The 15,214-nt window shown below is 52.3% G+C and overlaps 1 protein-coding gene across 21 annotated transcripts in view; it reads left to right on the forward strand.

The window, feature by feature from the left end:
• Positions 1-15,214, forward strand: part of ZBTB17 (zinc finger and BTB domain containing 17) — a 34,134-nt gene that overhangs the window by 15,226 nt on the left and 3,694 nt on the right. For 7 of the 21 annotated variants that reach the window (XR_010154024.1, XR_010154018.1, XM_063802096.1 and 4 more), the window contains 4 exon segments: positions 12,295-12,501; positions 13,661-13,849; positions 14,495-14,635; positions 14,949-15,074. Coding sequence is in view for 19 of the 21 variants with exons in the window: in XM_009448720.4 (XP_009446995.1) it covers positions 12,295-12,501; positions 13,661-13,849; positions 14,495-14,635; positions 14,949-15,074 (663 nt within the window). In the remaining 2 variants the exon portion in view is untranslated. 21 annotated transcript variants of the gene reach the window in all.

The following is a 15,214-nucleotide window of genomic DNA, read 5'->3' on the forward strand; positions in this document are numbered from 1 at the left end:
GCCTGTGCGCACATGGAAGTCCAGCTACATCCATTTCCAGTTCTTACTTAACCTGCTTTTTTCTTTTGGCTTGAATTCTTGATCTTCAAGAGCATCATGGGCCATCTGGCCCTTCCTTTGTGATTGTTCTTCTTCCTCAGTGAGAGCCTCTTTGCTCCTGCAGTCCTTGTGTCCTTTGTAGAAAGAAGGTGGCGGTTACCATCAAGTATTAAGCATTTATGCCTTTGATTCTGATTCCTGTCGAGTGGAGTAAGCATTGCAGTGTGGGGGGCCTTTTCCTGGTCTTTTTTCAGGTTGAAACTTGATGGGTGCCCGGATTACTGATGAGATTTTTACATCTGTTTTCAGAAGATAGGATAAGGATGACAGCATTGGGCTCTCTTCTTTCGATATAGTTTTTTTCTTTTTTAAAAAATTAAGAACAAGTTCAAGCCAAATGTTTTCTATAATTTATCAGCCTTGCTGGCATGGGTTTATATGTAATGATAGAATGATGATGGCCAGCAGTAGCTTTATGAAGAAGAAACTTTTGTCATCATCTCCGTTTTACAGAAGAGGAATTGAGGTGCAGAGATTCAAGTACTCCTGCCTGAGGCACTTAACTAGCTTCGGCTGGATTCGGAGGTAGGAGTGTTTTAACTGGGTCCTGGGAGCAGCAAGCCCCCCACAGTTGCGTGTTGAATTGTGTGTGCATGTGTCCCTGGGAGAAGGACTTCAGTGTCATCGCAGTGTCAGGGGGCTTCCTCTGTTTGAGCACGAGGACACCAGCTGCGGTGCTCGGGGCGTCCCCTCAAGGAATTTCTGCTCATATTGTTTTCCTGAGTGATACATTGATTCTCTGTGCACATTACCACAATTTTCCATTTCCCTCATGAGAAATTTTTTCCTTTGAGAAGTTTTCAGTCACTAGGTCTTGTAGAAAATGTCTTAAAGATTTTATGGTAGATAGAAATAAAGGACTTAGGTCTCTGACTTTGCAGGCATTTATTTTCTTTCTTTCTTTTCTGTCTTTTTTATTTTTATTTTTTGACAGAGTTTTGCTCTGTTGCCTATGCTGGAGTGCAGTGGTGTGATCATAGCTTGCTGCAGCCTCAAAACTCCTGGGCTTAAGCGATCCTCCCACCTCAGCCTCCCAGATAGCTGGGACCTCCCTCCTTCCCTCCCTCCCTCCCTTCCTCTCCTCCCTCTCCTCCCTCCTTCCCTCTATCTACTCTCTCCCTCTCCTCCTTCTCTTCCCTCTTCCTTCCTCCTTTCCTCCCTCCCTCTCCTCCCTCCCTTCCTCCCTCCCTCTCCTCCCTCTTCCTTCCCTTCCCTCCTCTTTTTCTCTCCATTCTTCTTTAGCTTTCTCAGTTTTAATTTTTTAATAGATAGTGTTTACAAGTGGTGAAACAGCACAGAAAGGATATATAGTGAAAAGTTCAGCTCCTTCCCCACTTCCCCTGCTCCCCTGAGGGGCTTCTCTTTACCAGTTTTGTGTATACCCTACAGAAATGTGGACGTTGTCTTTTAAAAATAAGTAAGATGTGTACATTCTTAGCCTGGGCTCATAGTTTTGGACAAATGGCATGGCCCACCTTCCACTGGGAAGGGTCAGATACTAAATTTTAAGAGACTTTGAGCTACTCCAAGAAGAGGTGCTTAAAACTTTTAGAGGATTTAATAGTATTTAGTGGGAAGGCCACTTGTTCAGGCTGCCAGAAAGAATCATGTAAGTGTGTGTTGGATTCTTGGCACCAGCTAAACCCTTCTAGGGCCACCTGGGGGTGACATCATCCCATTTTTCCTATCCCAAGGGTCCAGCCCAGTGGGACTTCATCTCCCCCTTTCAAGTCCCAGTGTGACTCCTGACTGCCAAGGTTGTCACTGAGGCCTGGTGTGGTGGTCCCAGCCCAAGTGCCTAGCCCCAGCCTGGCCCTCCAGCTGTGTTTCCCATCACTTTGTCCCCTCCTTCCTCTTGTGTGCTGGGGCATGATCCCCCTTCTCCACCTGGCCCCTCAGCCATCATTGCTTATGCTGTCCCCTGCCCAAACGTCTTTCTTGCCTTCGTCTGTCTTTAGGTGTGGTCACGTCGTCCCAGGCTGGCGCTTCGGCAGCCCCCATTCAGCACTCATCACACTGTCCTTCTTCCCCAGTGAAGGTCAAGGGGCTGGGGCTCAGACCCAGCCTTATCCCAGGGCCCCTGGCACTTTGCAGTGGACTTGGAAGTAAACCTCCACTCCACCATCCCCTCAGCCCACCAGTTGTGGAGATTGGACCCCCGAATCCCTCTATTTTGAAATTGAGTTCCCAGGCCTTCTGCCCTGAGTTGCTCCATAACAAAGGCCTGACGGTGGAAGGCTGCAGCCAGAGAGAAGCAACACCTGTGTGGTTTTTTTTTTTTTTTTTTTTTTTTTTTTGGTCGTATTGGACCAGGCTGTGGCTCTGTTAGCTTCCGTCAGCCGCCTTCCCAAGGCTTTGGCCAGCTGCTGTCCTGTTTGACAGGGGCCCTGTGCTCCCCTGGTGCAGGGAGGTCACTTGGGATCATCTGGTTTGTTTTTGTTTTATTAGTTCATCATTTCCCTTTTATTTTAACTGTGTTTCAGTCACAGAGCTGTGTTAGAGAAGTAATATCTAATTCTACTTTTGCCAATATTTGGGCAACACTTCCTATCTGCTAGTTGTCTCATTGCACACTCGTATTTATGGTGGTTTTCCTATTTTACAGGTGAGCAATCTAAAACTCAGAGATGCTTGCCTGAGGTCACTGTGTTAAGTTTGGAGCTGGGATTCTGAGTCCATTGGTTTCTTCTCTTGTTTATCCAATACCTGCTTCCATGGATATCTTGTTCCACCTTGTGGCTTTAATTACCGTCTCTACAAGCAGACATCTCAGCTGTAATTGGCCAGAACAGAACTCTGATTCCCCCCACGGAGTCTCCTCCTGCCACTCCTCCTCCTCTCAGGAAGCGGCACCGCCACTGGGCCAGTGTCTCCGGGCACAGATCTTAGTGTCATCCTTGACTCCTTTCCTTCTGTCACAACGCACATCTGCTTGATCAGCTAATGGTGTTGGCTCTGCCAAAACATATTCCTAATATAACCGCTTCTCGCCTGTTTTCTACCTCCTTGGTGAGGCCACTGCTGTCTCTTCTCTACTGTAGTAGCCTAACTGGGGCCCCTACTAAGCCTCCTTGCGGTCTGTCTTTGCACTGCAGTCAGAGGGGCCTTTTAGGAACCTCACTCTTCTGCTCTTTTCTGTCACTCTTTGTCACTCCCAAGGCATCCCAGTGCACTTAGAAGAAATCCAAAGTCCGCTGTGTCCCTGAGAGCCTGGGCAAGCTCAGCCCCTGCTGCTGTCATTCTCATGCACACCTGCTCCTCTCCAGATACACCGGCCCCTGTGCCACACACCGGCCCCTGTGCCACACACCTCCTCCTCTCCACACACACTGGCCCCTGTGCCAAGGTCATGCCCGCCTCAGGGCTTTTGCATCTGCTCTTCTCGTGTCTGTGATGGTCCCTGGGCATACAGTGGCCTAGCTCCCTCTTAAACCTCATTCAGGCCTTTGCTTAAATGCCACCTCCTCTGAGGTCCCCCTTGCCTCCTTTATTTTTACTTTTTTTTTTTTTTTTGAGATGGAGTCTCCACTGTCACCCAGGCTGGAGTGCAGTGGCACGATCTTGGCTCACCGCAACCTCTGCCTCCCAGGTTCAAGCATTCTCCTGCCTCAGCCTCTTGAGTAGCTGGGATTACAGGCACCTACCACCATGCCCGGCTAATTTTTTATATTTTTAGTAGAGATGGGGTTTCACTATGTCGGCCAGGCTGGTCTTGAACTCCTGACCTCGTGATCCACCCGCCTCAGCGTCCCAAAGTGCTGGGATTACAGGCGTGAGCCACTGTGCCCGGCCGCCTCCTTTCTTAAATAGTAAATAGCCCCTGCCTCTCGATCTGCTCAGCTTGCTTTAGTTTCTCCACAGCACTTGGTAGCTGCCATTGTTTATTATACCCATTTATTACCTGTCTTCCCCACTCAGTTTGAAGTTCTAACATAGTACCTAGGACAAACACAAGGTAGACTCTCATTAGACATTTGTGAAATTCATTAGTCCTCTCTCTGTATGTATCTGTTTCCTAATTTATAGGCTGAGCACCCCTAAAGGGCAATGCAATAATTATGAGTAGATGAGCAGCTGTATCACCCCACTGATTTTCTCTATATTGGGGAAATTTCTCATCCATGTACATAGAATTGTTGCTTAAATGCCTTTGTGATTAATAGAATGGACATTCACTTTTTCATAGTGGCTTTTTTCTATTATTTTATCAGTTAACAAGCACCAGAAGTACAACTGTCATTTCATAAGGGTCTAGGAAATACTTTGACATTGTGTTAGTCATTCTCAAAAAAGCCAGGGATCTCTGCTCTCAACAGGCCTGTTCCCTACTTGATCTATAACCACTTGAAAGCAGGGTTCTGGGTAATGTGCTATAAACAGCTGTAAGGAAGAAATAAGAAGTAGCCCCACCTTGCAGTGAGTTTATTAAACTGGTAGGAGAGAGGAGGTGACACACTGTGTCATTTAAGGTGGTGTCAGTGCCATTGCTTGACACTTGGGAAGTATTTGTGGCTGATGGGTGTGTGTGCCTTGGGGAATGATCAGGTACTGCCCAAGTCCCAGATGTCGTGATTTTGTCTTTTTGGCAGGAAGGCCCCTTAATTTACCCTGTGTTGAGCTTTACAAGTCCCTGGTATGCGTACTAGCACAGTGGATTCTAAGCTGGCCTGGGCTGCTGGAATCCTGGACAGCTCTTTTTCAGGGCCTGCCAGCCTTCCCTTTTGTGCATAGTCCTAGAGCAGTGGGGTCCATCAGGGATCAGGCAGGGGGGTGTCTGCCCCCTCAAAAGTGTGGCTAAACTTTAGTTGTGGATGTTGATAGGGTCTCCCTCTGTCACCTAGGCTGGAGTGCAGTGGTGCAGTCATAGCTCACGCCCAGCTAATATTCTAATTTTTATTTTGTAGACATGGGGTCTCACTATGTTGCCCAGGCTGGTCTCAAGTTTCTGGCCTCTTTAAAGTGATCCTCCAGCCTTGGCCTCCCAAAGTACTAGGATTACAGGTGTGAGCCATTGCACTTGGCCTAAATCTGAAAGATAGCGGTAGTTGTATAGTTTGAAAAGCAAAGTCAGCATCATAATTGCATTTTATATTTAGACATTTTTAAGATTTAAAAAAATCTGTTTTTTTATAATACAAACTTCCGAAAATACTACTGAACCTTGGCTGGTGGGACTGTGTAGAGATAGCAGTGATTCTTATGCTGGGAATGGGCACTCTCCAGTGGAAATATCAGAATCAGGTTGTCGGGAGGGGCCAAGATTTATATGTTTATCTAAAGGAGAAAGTGATTTTAAAAGTTTGAGAAATCCAATCTTAATACAAGAATAGTGTTTGCTGGGTGAGGAGGAAAGTGCCAGCAGGGTTGGTCTTGTTCATTTTTGCTTCTCTGCCATGTCTTGCACTCAAAGGGATATGTTGTCAAACTGGGGTGGTTGGTGGGGTTGGGCAGGTAGGTTTCATGCTCACAAGCCTGGCCTGGTGTGAACTTCCATTTCCTTGGAAGTTTTCGTTTGTTTGTTTGTTTGTTTGTTTGTTTGTTTTTGGAGACAGAGTCTCACTCTGTCGCCCAGGCTGGAGTGCAGTGGTGCGATCTTGGCTCACTGTTACCTCCGCCTCCCGGGTTCAAGTGATTCTCCTGCCTCAGCCTCCCGAGTAGCCAGGACTACAGGTGCGCACCACCACACCCAGCTAATTTTTGTATTTTTAGTAGAAATGGGCTTTGCCATGTTGGCCAGGCTGGCCTCAAACTCCTGACCTCAAGTGATCCGCCAGCCTCGGCCTCCCAAAGTGCTGGGATTATAGGCGTGAGCCACCGCACCTGGCCAGAAGTTTTTTATTTGTTTTTTTGAGATAGGGTCTTGCTCCATTGCCCAGGCTGGAGTGCAGTGGCACAATCACAGCTAACTGCAGCCTCGACCTCCTGGCTTAATCTGTCCTCCTGTCTCAGCCTCCCGAGTGGCTGGAACCACAGGTGTGTGCCACCACACTCAGGTAATTTTAAAATTTCTTTTGTAGAGACAGGGTTTCACCATGTTGCCTAGGCTTGTCTCAGACCTCCCACAGTCCTGCCTCGGCCTCCTAAAGTGCTGGGATTACAGGTGTGAGCCACCGTGCCTGGCTCCTTTGGAAGTTTATGTTGATCCACCTGTATTTCTAGAAAATCAAGAATGCTGAGCAACTGGAAGCCAAATGGTGATCCTTCTCACCTGCCCTTAGGTTCCTCAAGCACCTGGACACAAGATGGCTCATGTCAAGGCTCAGAGCTGGGAGCAGCTTGTTCTGGGAGCCGGGGACTGTTGTTTGTAAAGATCAGTGTCTCCCTATGGTAGGCCAGTTGCTTCCTGGCTTAATGGCTTCCCTTTGTGGCAGTTTGGAAACCCTGCAGGTAGTTTAGTGCATACTAATAACCTGGGTAACATTTCATGTTTGACAGGTGCCCATTTGACTCTGACATGGAGCTGTGCTCTCTGGGGCCACTTAGCACTCTGGGCATGCACTCCAGCCTTTGCCTGGGAGCACTCTTGGGGTTTAACAGAACAGTTGTTCAATATAAAGTGCCTCCTGGCAGAGACAATAGCTCTAGATGTCTCTCCACTCAGTGCCCCTCCCATCACTTCCTCCCTGTCTTCATGCTAATTGTGCTCTAGAATTCTTCCAGATTGCATTTAGGAGTGATGGGTTATGATTACACCTCTTAACAAGGTCAAGTACCCCATGTGCCCAGTGCAAAGGGGTATATAGAAACCATCTGATAGACTTTGGCCTAAAAAAATGAAACTATCATCTGCATCTCTGCTTCCTGGCAACAGTAGTTTGTTGCATGCTCACGATATGCCAGGCTCTGTACAGGGTCTTGACATATGTTACTTAATTTAATCCTGTCACAAAGGAAGTCATACCATTAGCCCTGTTGGCCATTGGAGAAGCTTTGCTGGAGATCACCTGCGGGTGGCTGGTGGAACCCAGATCCAGGTCCTGCTTGGCCTGTCCCGGGAGGCTCTGCTGCTTCCACGGGGCTCAGCCGCCACTGGAATCCCTGCGTCGTGGAGGCAGCAGTATGGAACTTGGCACCAGAGTGGATTTCACGGCCCAAACAGAAACCTGGCTTACTCAGCAGTCTGTGGTGCTTTGGGACTGCAAGACAGATGCAATGGGTTGTGCTTTCTGGGGCCAGCCCTTCTAAATCCCACCCGCAGGAGCCTTGGCGGCTCTCTTAGCTCCTCTGACCCTCGCTGCCATGCTGGGCCTCAAGGCAGCCCTGGTGAGCATGGCCGGGAGTGTGGTTGGGAGCAACCCAGCCTTGGCCAGCACACTCTGTGCCATGACTGGATCAAGTCTGGCAACTGAACCTCACTTTTTTCTTATTAAAATTTTTGAAAAATGGCTGGGTGCAGTGGCACACGCCTGTAATCCCAGCACTTTAGAAGGCCAAGGTAGGCAGATTGCTTGAGCCCAGGAGTTTGAGACCAGCCTGGGCAACATGGTGAAATCCTGCTTCTACAAAAAAAAAATAATAAATTTTTTTAAAAAATTGAAATGTTTTCATGTAAATGTATATGAAATATACACATTTAGTTTAAGTAATAAATCCAGGGGACTCCAAGTAAAGAAAGAGAACTCTTCTAGGATCTCAGAAGTCCCCTGCTTACCCTCCCCCATCCAGAGAGAACCGTCATCCTGAACCTTTGGCTGAATCACTTCCTTTTCTTCATAGTTTTACCGTCTGTCTCAGTTATCTCTTGCTGCACAGCACACCACCCCAAAACCCAGTGGCATAAGTCATCAGTGAGTCAGTATTTCTTAGTTTGATGGGTGGACAGGCAGTCGCTTGCTCCCCGAGGTGTTGGTTGAGGCCGTGCGTGCAGCAGCGCACAGCTGGGCTGGGAGGTCCAGGAAAGTGTGTCCCTCGCCACAGAGCATTGGTGCTGTCAGTGGCCTCTCTGCTCTTCTCCATGTGCCCTCTCCCCAGAGCCCCTCCATGTGTCTCCCACTCACACGGGAGCTTGGACTTTCCTCCAGCTCGGGGACTGGATTCCCAGGAGCCACAGCAGAATCTTCCAGGCTTCTTTAGGTTTAGGTCTGGAATTGGCACAGTCCCAGCATCCTGATGTCAGAGTCGTCTCTGGGCCATCCAGATTCCAACAGGAGGGAAACAGACACCGTCTCTCCATGGGAGGCGTGGTGGGCCCTGGCAGGGGAGGAATGGCTGGCCATCCTGAGAGGGGCTCTGCATCATCCGCGTCCGTTCCGCCGTGTCGGTTCTGCCGCGTCTGTTCCGCTGTGTCAGTGTGCCTGTCCGGACTCACACTGCAGGTGTCCTCAGTGCCTCACTTTTTTGTTCCCCAGTGAATTCCTCGTGAGGGAGCCCAGGGCTCTGTGTCCAGCTAAGCTTTTGGTCATCAGGACAGCATCCCAGCTCTGACACCTGAGGTGAGGGAGAAAAACTGAGTGACTAGAGGTGTTGGGAAAAGGTGCCCGATTGCAGCTAAGACTTTGTGAGTGGGGGTCAGGTCAGTCTGCATCTAAAATGAGGACTCTGGGCTGCTGGGCTCTGTGGTCTCGTTCTGTTGGCATTTTCTATGGTTCTGAGGTTTTAGGATCTTCCTTAGAAGTCGCTTTAACTAGTGCACATATTTATCGCCCATCACGCAAGGTGAAGACAAGACCACAGACCTTGACACTTGCGCTTGAGCGATGGGCACCGTATTCCAAGGGTGGGGTGGGGCAGGCTGCCTGGTGGGAACAGTATTTCTTCACCCTGTGTTCCCGCACATCTGGGGGCGATGGGGAGCAGCTGGCTGTTGATCTGATTACTGTGGTTAACGTCTCCCCAGACAGCACCTCCTAGCACGTACTTAGGAGGGGATATGTTCCTAGGACCTGCACACCCCTTCGCTCCCAAACCCTTTTCCTATGTCCCTCCAAGCCTGGCCGTCCTGCTGGGTTCCTGTTGCTGAGGAATAGATAAGAGGGGAACTAGGATACAGGCTGGTGATCCCTCCAGAGCAGTTCACGTGGGTTGGAGGTGGGGGACTGCCTAGTTCTAGCTCAGCCCCTCTGAGGGAAGGACCCAGCCGGCCATGCCTCCGTCTCGCCATGGGCCTTGAGAGAGGGGCTGTTAAAGCTTCCCGGCTGGGGAACAGCCTGGGGGACCCTGAGCTCCACTTGCCCCGTGAGGGTGGGGCTTCGGTTGTAAAGTCCACAGTGACACAGTTCTGCGGGTAACACCATTTAGCACTTAGTCCGCCCCCTCCTGGCCCCCTCGAGCTGCTCTTGCACCCCTGGGAGGCCAGTCCCAGATTGTACTGGTAAGCGCATTTCAGCTGCTGCTGATCTCTCTGTGGGTACAGGGCCCCTCCCTCCCTCCCTCTCTCCCTTCCTTCCTTCCTTCTTCTCTCTCCTTTCCTTCCCTTACTTTGCCCATCTTCACTTCTTCCAACCCCCTTCTTATCATTTCTCCTGTTTTCTTCCCTTTTGGTGCATTTCTCTGTTGGGGCAGCCTCAGAGGATTATAGACGCCTCTGTTTCTCCTCCTAACACCCATGTGTGGGAGGAGCCCACTTCTGGGCGGGCATCTTGCATTGGAAAAGTGCAGTCAGCACGGTGGAAAATGTTGCTCATGGGCACACAGCTGCTCTCTTGGCGGGTGGTGGTGTGTGGGGGGCTGGGCCACCACCCACCCTGTCCTTGGGGCCTTTACTATTTTATTATCTAGCGAATGTGTCTTATCTAATCTATCTAGCTTATCCATCCATCCATCCATCCAGTCCCAGGACAGCTGTATGGCTGGGCGGGGCTGCGCTTGCCAGGAAGCCCCAGGGCACATGGCCACAGGGAGGCTCATCCCAGCCTTGGGCCCACACAAGGGGATTGATCCTGTCCCTCCCCTTGGCTAGGAGTCTTCTCACATGTCTCTTCCCGGCAAGTCAGATGGTTTTCCTGCTAGAGGGTTCTTTGTACCTCTGGGGGTTCAGCTGATGCTCCCCAGGTTGTTTTAGCACCTGGGTGGCTCAAGTTTCGGGTTGGCTCCTGGGGAAGGTGAGGAAGCCGGGCACACAGCCTGGAGAGAAGGGTTGGGCCTCACTTGCAAGTTCCAGATGGGCTGCTTCTGAAGCCAGTTGAGGATTTTGCCCTGTGTGGGCCCTGGTATTCCCCTCTTCTGCACTTGGGGCTCCTGGGTATGTAGGGGGTGACTAGCAATTGAGGCCCAGGGCTTGCCACCCACACACCTGTGTGCTCACGTGACCTTTTCCACAGCCAGGAGAAGACAGCTCTAGGGTTGCCGTGGCCTGGGCCCACCTCGCCCCTGCCTTTGGTTCCTTCTGCACCCACCTTGCCCTTTGTGCCCTTCAGGTCTTGATCCACAAGCTGGACATTGGTGCCTCCCCATGTCCAGTGCATAGGAGCAGCGCAGCCACGATTCTCCCTTGAGTTCCTTCAGGTCACAGATAGGAACCTGCTGCTTCCAGGGACTGAGGACAGGAGAGAAAGGCCTCTGTGCTTTGCTCCAGGTGGCCATGTGCTGCTGCCAGCCACTTGGCTTTGGTACGGGGCCAGCTGCCCCAGGGCCTTACCTCCTGATTTCGGGGCTGGCCCTGGCTCTTCAGTGCTTACACTTAGGGCTCTAGCCACAGCCATTTAGGAATGTCATTGAGAGAGCCAAAGCCGACGCGGGGATGTGTAGGGGGAGGGAACAGCTGTTTCTGGGCCTCCGGCAGCAGCAGCAACGCTGAACTTGTGGCTCGGAGGCTGGTGCGCTGTGGCTCATGCCTGTTGCCACTGCCATGCTCCCCGTTATTTGTTGCGTCACTTCCCCCCGCTCAGCAGATACCCCCACTTGTGAAAAGTTTCCAGACATCACGTGGTGGGAGGCCTTGGCGCCCTTCAAGGCCGACCTGTGCTGGTGTGAGGGGCGTGGCTTCCTCCGGACTCATCACAGCCCGACAGCCATGCATGGCCACAGCAGCTTCAGAGCTGCGGCAGTGATTCACCCCCAAGATGCTGATGTCACAGGGGAGTGCCTGAGCTGGGGCAGAGCTGCCGAAACTGGGGGCGGAGAGCCCCAAAGTGTCCCTCTCACCTGCCCAGAAGCGGGGGAGCCAGCCCCGTGCAGACTCAGGCCTCAGAGAAGAGGAGGAGTAGGCAGAGAACTCACTACCCCTTAGCAGATCCTGGGCCAGGGCGTGACAGCCGTGCCCAGTTGAATCTGTCTAATGTGGCCGCAGACAGTGGGTGTTGATTTTTCTCTTCAAACATTCTGAAATGGGTTCTTTCTAGAAAAGAGGGCCCGCTTATTTTCCCTAGACAATTGCTGATGTTGACGCCCACTCTGGGTGGTGTTGGGGCGGGAGGGAGAGCTGTTTTAGATAGTTACTTAGTCACGGCTTGTGCGGTTCAAGACTGCTCGGCACTGGGCCATGGAATTTTCCTGAGCATTTTCACTTGTGGGATTTCCAGGCATTAAGTGAGGCCCTTGACAGAGAAGTTGTGGCCAGGTCAGCAGCTCTTGGGGTCAGGATCAAAGTTGTTTCTCCTGGGATGGCCACCAGGACACAGGTTTCTGGAGTCAGAAGACTCCGCAACTCTAGGTAGTTCCCATGAATCAGAAAGAGAGGGAGAGCTAGGCTTTGTCGGGGGATGGGGTACGTGCAGAGCCTGAGAGGGGCCGAGTTCTGCAACACTGGCTGATGAAACACCGTCTTGTCTTCACCTGTCCATGAGAGAATGAGAAAATAGGAAAGTTTTCTTAAAGACCAACATGTCCAATTGAAATATCTGTCCTTTATTCTGAGATTGTCATGCATTCTTTTTGTAACAAATGTTAAAGTGACCATGTCGTTTCATTTTTGAAATGATGACACATTTCAGTGTTCCGTATTTGTTCCCTTTTTTGGCTTTTTCATGTTATTATCAGGCTGAATACGGAGGCGGCTGCCTCGTGTTGGTGCCCCAGTGCTTTCTGGTTTGGGCCACTTTTCCTGGCCAGTAAACCCAGAAATACAGGAGCCACCAGTTGGTTGAGTTTGGCTTGCAGGGGGTATCTGGAGTGAACTGCCCTTTTGTGGCAGAAATGCCCTCACTTGTTTTAATTCTGTCTTCTCCATGGTGCTCGCCTGGGACTTTAGGAGTGACTATTGAGCGTGTCTGACGTCCTTTCTCCGTGCTAACCCCAACGCCCTTTGGCTTTCTTCAGCCATGGACTTTCCCCAGCACAGCCAGCATGTCTTGGAACAGCTGAACCAGCAGCGGCAGCTGGGGCTTCTCTGTGACTGCACCTTTGTGGTGGACGGTGTTCACTTTAAGGCTCATAAAGCAGTGCTGGCGGCCTGCAGCGAGTACTTCAAGATGCTCTTCGTGGACCAGAAGGACGTGGTGCACCTGGACATCAGTAACGCGGCAGGTACCCCGTCAGGGCTGGGGCTGAGCTTGCTGATAGCCAGAAGCTATGGCTGGCCCTGTGCCATGCTAGGCCCTCCAGGGGCAGCACCTGCAGGCTGTGGGATGCAACAGGCCTCCCGCACAGGCTTCAGGCCATGAGCAATTCAGTACTAAGTTCCTCCCACCTTTTGGGGGCCTGTTTTGATTGGTAGTGGAGTGGTAAGAGGAGAACGGGCAGGAAGGGCTCATGATGAGCTCTAGGCCGCAGTGAACAAAGGAAAGGCCTCATTGGGAGGGGCAGAGGGCTCTATGCCCTCTGGCCCCTTTCCGTGGCAGAGTCAGTCCTGAAGCATCTACCCCAGTGCTAACTAGAAGTGTGGGGAGAGGTGATGGGGAAGGCCTAGGGGCTGGGAGCAGTGTCAGGAAGACCTTGGGGTTGTGGAAGGAACTGGTCCTGGATTCAGACTCCCAACCCAGACTGACGTGACATGCCATGAGAAGGTATTATTCTCCCATTTTATAGATGTGGAAACTGAGACCCAAAGAGGTCAGTGACTGGCCTGGAGGTCAGTCAGATAGAGAGTTGGTAGCAGAGCCCTGATGAGAGTCAGGTTGGAGTGTCCTCCACTGGTGAAGTGTAGCGGCCAAATAAGAGGGTGTGGAGGGCAGGTGTTCACAACATCCGTCCTCAATGCAGGGTGGGCATTCACACCTCTGTCCTCATCCAGGGCAGGCATTCACACTCTGTCCTCCCTGCTGGGTGGGCATTTATACCCCCGTCCTCTGTGCAGGGTGCATATTCACACCTCCTTTTCTCCATGCATGGGCGGCATTCACAGCCCATCCTCCTCCATGCAGGGCGGACAGTCGCACCTTCTGTTCCCTGTGCAGTGTGGGCATTCACACCTCCTGTCCTCTGTGCAGGGTGGGCGTTCACACCTTTTGTTCTCTGTGCAGGGCAGGCATTCAGACCCTCAGCGAGCACTTCTTTTCAAGGGCTCTTGGTAGTGCTGAGATCCCCCAGCTTACCTGCCTCCTCTCCACAGAGGAGATGGGGCGATGCAGGCTTGCCACTCAGCTGTTCCTAAATCCCTGCGTCCTGCTGCTGAGTGGAGTGGTGGGGCAGGCTGCCGGTGCCGGATCTTGAGGTGGGTCTGTGACAGCTGTCCTGTCCTTGGCAGGCCTGGGGCAGGTGCTGGAGTTTATGTACACGGCCAAGCTGAGCCTGAGCCCTGAGAACGTGGATGATGTGCTGGCCGTGGCCACTTTCCTCCAAATGCAGGACATCATCACGGCCTGCCATGCCCTCAAGTCACTTGCTGAGCCGGCTACCAGCCCTGGGGGAAATGCGGAGGCCTTGGCCACAGAAGGTAGGTTATTGGCAGCTGCTCCCAAGCAGATGGCCAGAGACCTTGGCTTTTGATGTGGGCTCTGCCTCTGACTTTCTGGGTCTCAGTTTCCTCATCTGGCCCTGCCTCGGTTGTGGGTGCTGGTAAGGGTTAGCCTCAGGTCTGAGGGTGGCCTCTCTGCCTGCCTTTCCCCTACAGGGCACCCGGGAGCCGTGCCTGGTTCAGTGCCTTTGCACACGGGCAGGGTTTGCTCCTAAACCCTCCTGCGGGTCTGTTCTCCTGAGCCCCTCCTTCCACTTCCCTTAGCTGCTAAGATAAAAGCCCTCAGATGCCCACTATGGGCCAGGTGCCTTGCTGTAGACTTCCAGAGGCTGCGTTCCTCCCTTTCCTAGTGCTGACCTCTGATCAGCTCCCTTAGTGCACACATGGGTTCTGCATGTCCCACACAAGCAGGAACCATCACTGTTGTATTCCCAGTGCCCAGCCATCAGCCTGGCATGGAGTGGGTGCCCTGTGAATAATTTGGTGAATGAACAAATCAGCAAACCACTACTTAGAGGTACCCTAGGGAGGACGAGGAAGACCTAGCAAGTTCTGGGCCACCTCACACCTCCAAATGGCGGGCACTTGATGGGAAACGGCAGGTCTGCCCTGTTCCATCTCCAGGAGGGGACAAGAGAGCCAAAGAGGAGAAGGCGGCCACCAGCACGCTGAGCAGGCTGGAGCAGGCGGGACGCAGCACACCCATAGGCCCCAGCAGGGACCTCAAGGAGGAGCGCGGCGGTCAGGCCCAGAGTGCGGCCAGCGGTGAGTCAGATGCCAGGGACCCAGCCGGCTGTCCTGTCACCTCCCAGCAGCCTGGGCACAGGGTAGTGAGGGCTGCCTTGGGGCAGGTAGCATGGGCACCTGCCCCTCTTGAGCCTGTGTTACCCAGAATGACCTATTGTGTGTTCCAGGGGGTCTGTTTCAACCAGAGCAGACACAACAGCCTCGGCTAGGGGTGTGCTGGGGCCTCCCCTCCTGGGTCACACGCAGCCACCACCAGCGCGCTGGTCCAGGAGAGGTATCCGACCCCTGGGCAGAGGGTAGCAATCCAGCCTCCGGTGCTTCCCCCACCCAGGTGCAGAGCAGACAGAGAAAGCCGATGCGCCCCGGGAGCCGCCGCCTGTGGAGCTCAAGCCAGACCCCACGAGTGGCATGGCTGCCGCAGAAGCTGAGGCTGCTTTGTCCGAGAGCTCGGAGCAAGGTAGCCCCGCCCAGCCAGGACCAGGCCCTACCTGGTGCATCCTCCCAGGGCCCTGCCTCCACTGCGCACTGGGGCCTCCCTCTCCTCCTGCCTCCAGCTAGTCCCACCTGGAGTCACCATGCACTTCTGCTTTGGGACAC

The sequence above is a fragment of the Pan troglodytes genome, chromosome 1 (genome assembly GCF_028858775.2).
Source record: "Pan troglodytes isolate AG18354 chromosome 1, NHGRI_mPanTro3-v2.0_pri, whole genome shotgun sequence".
Classification (NCBI taxonomy): domain Eukaryota; kingdom Metazoa; phylum Chordata; class Mammalia; order Primates; family Hominidae; genus Pan; species Pan troglodytes.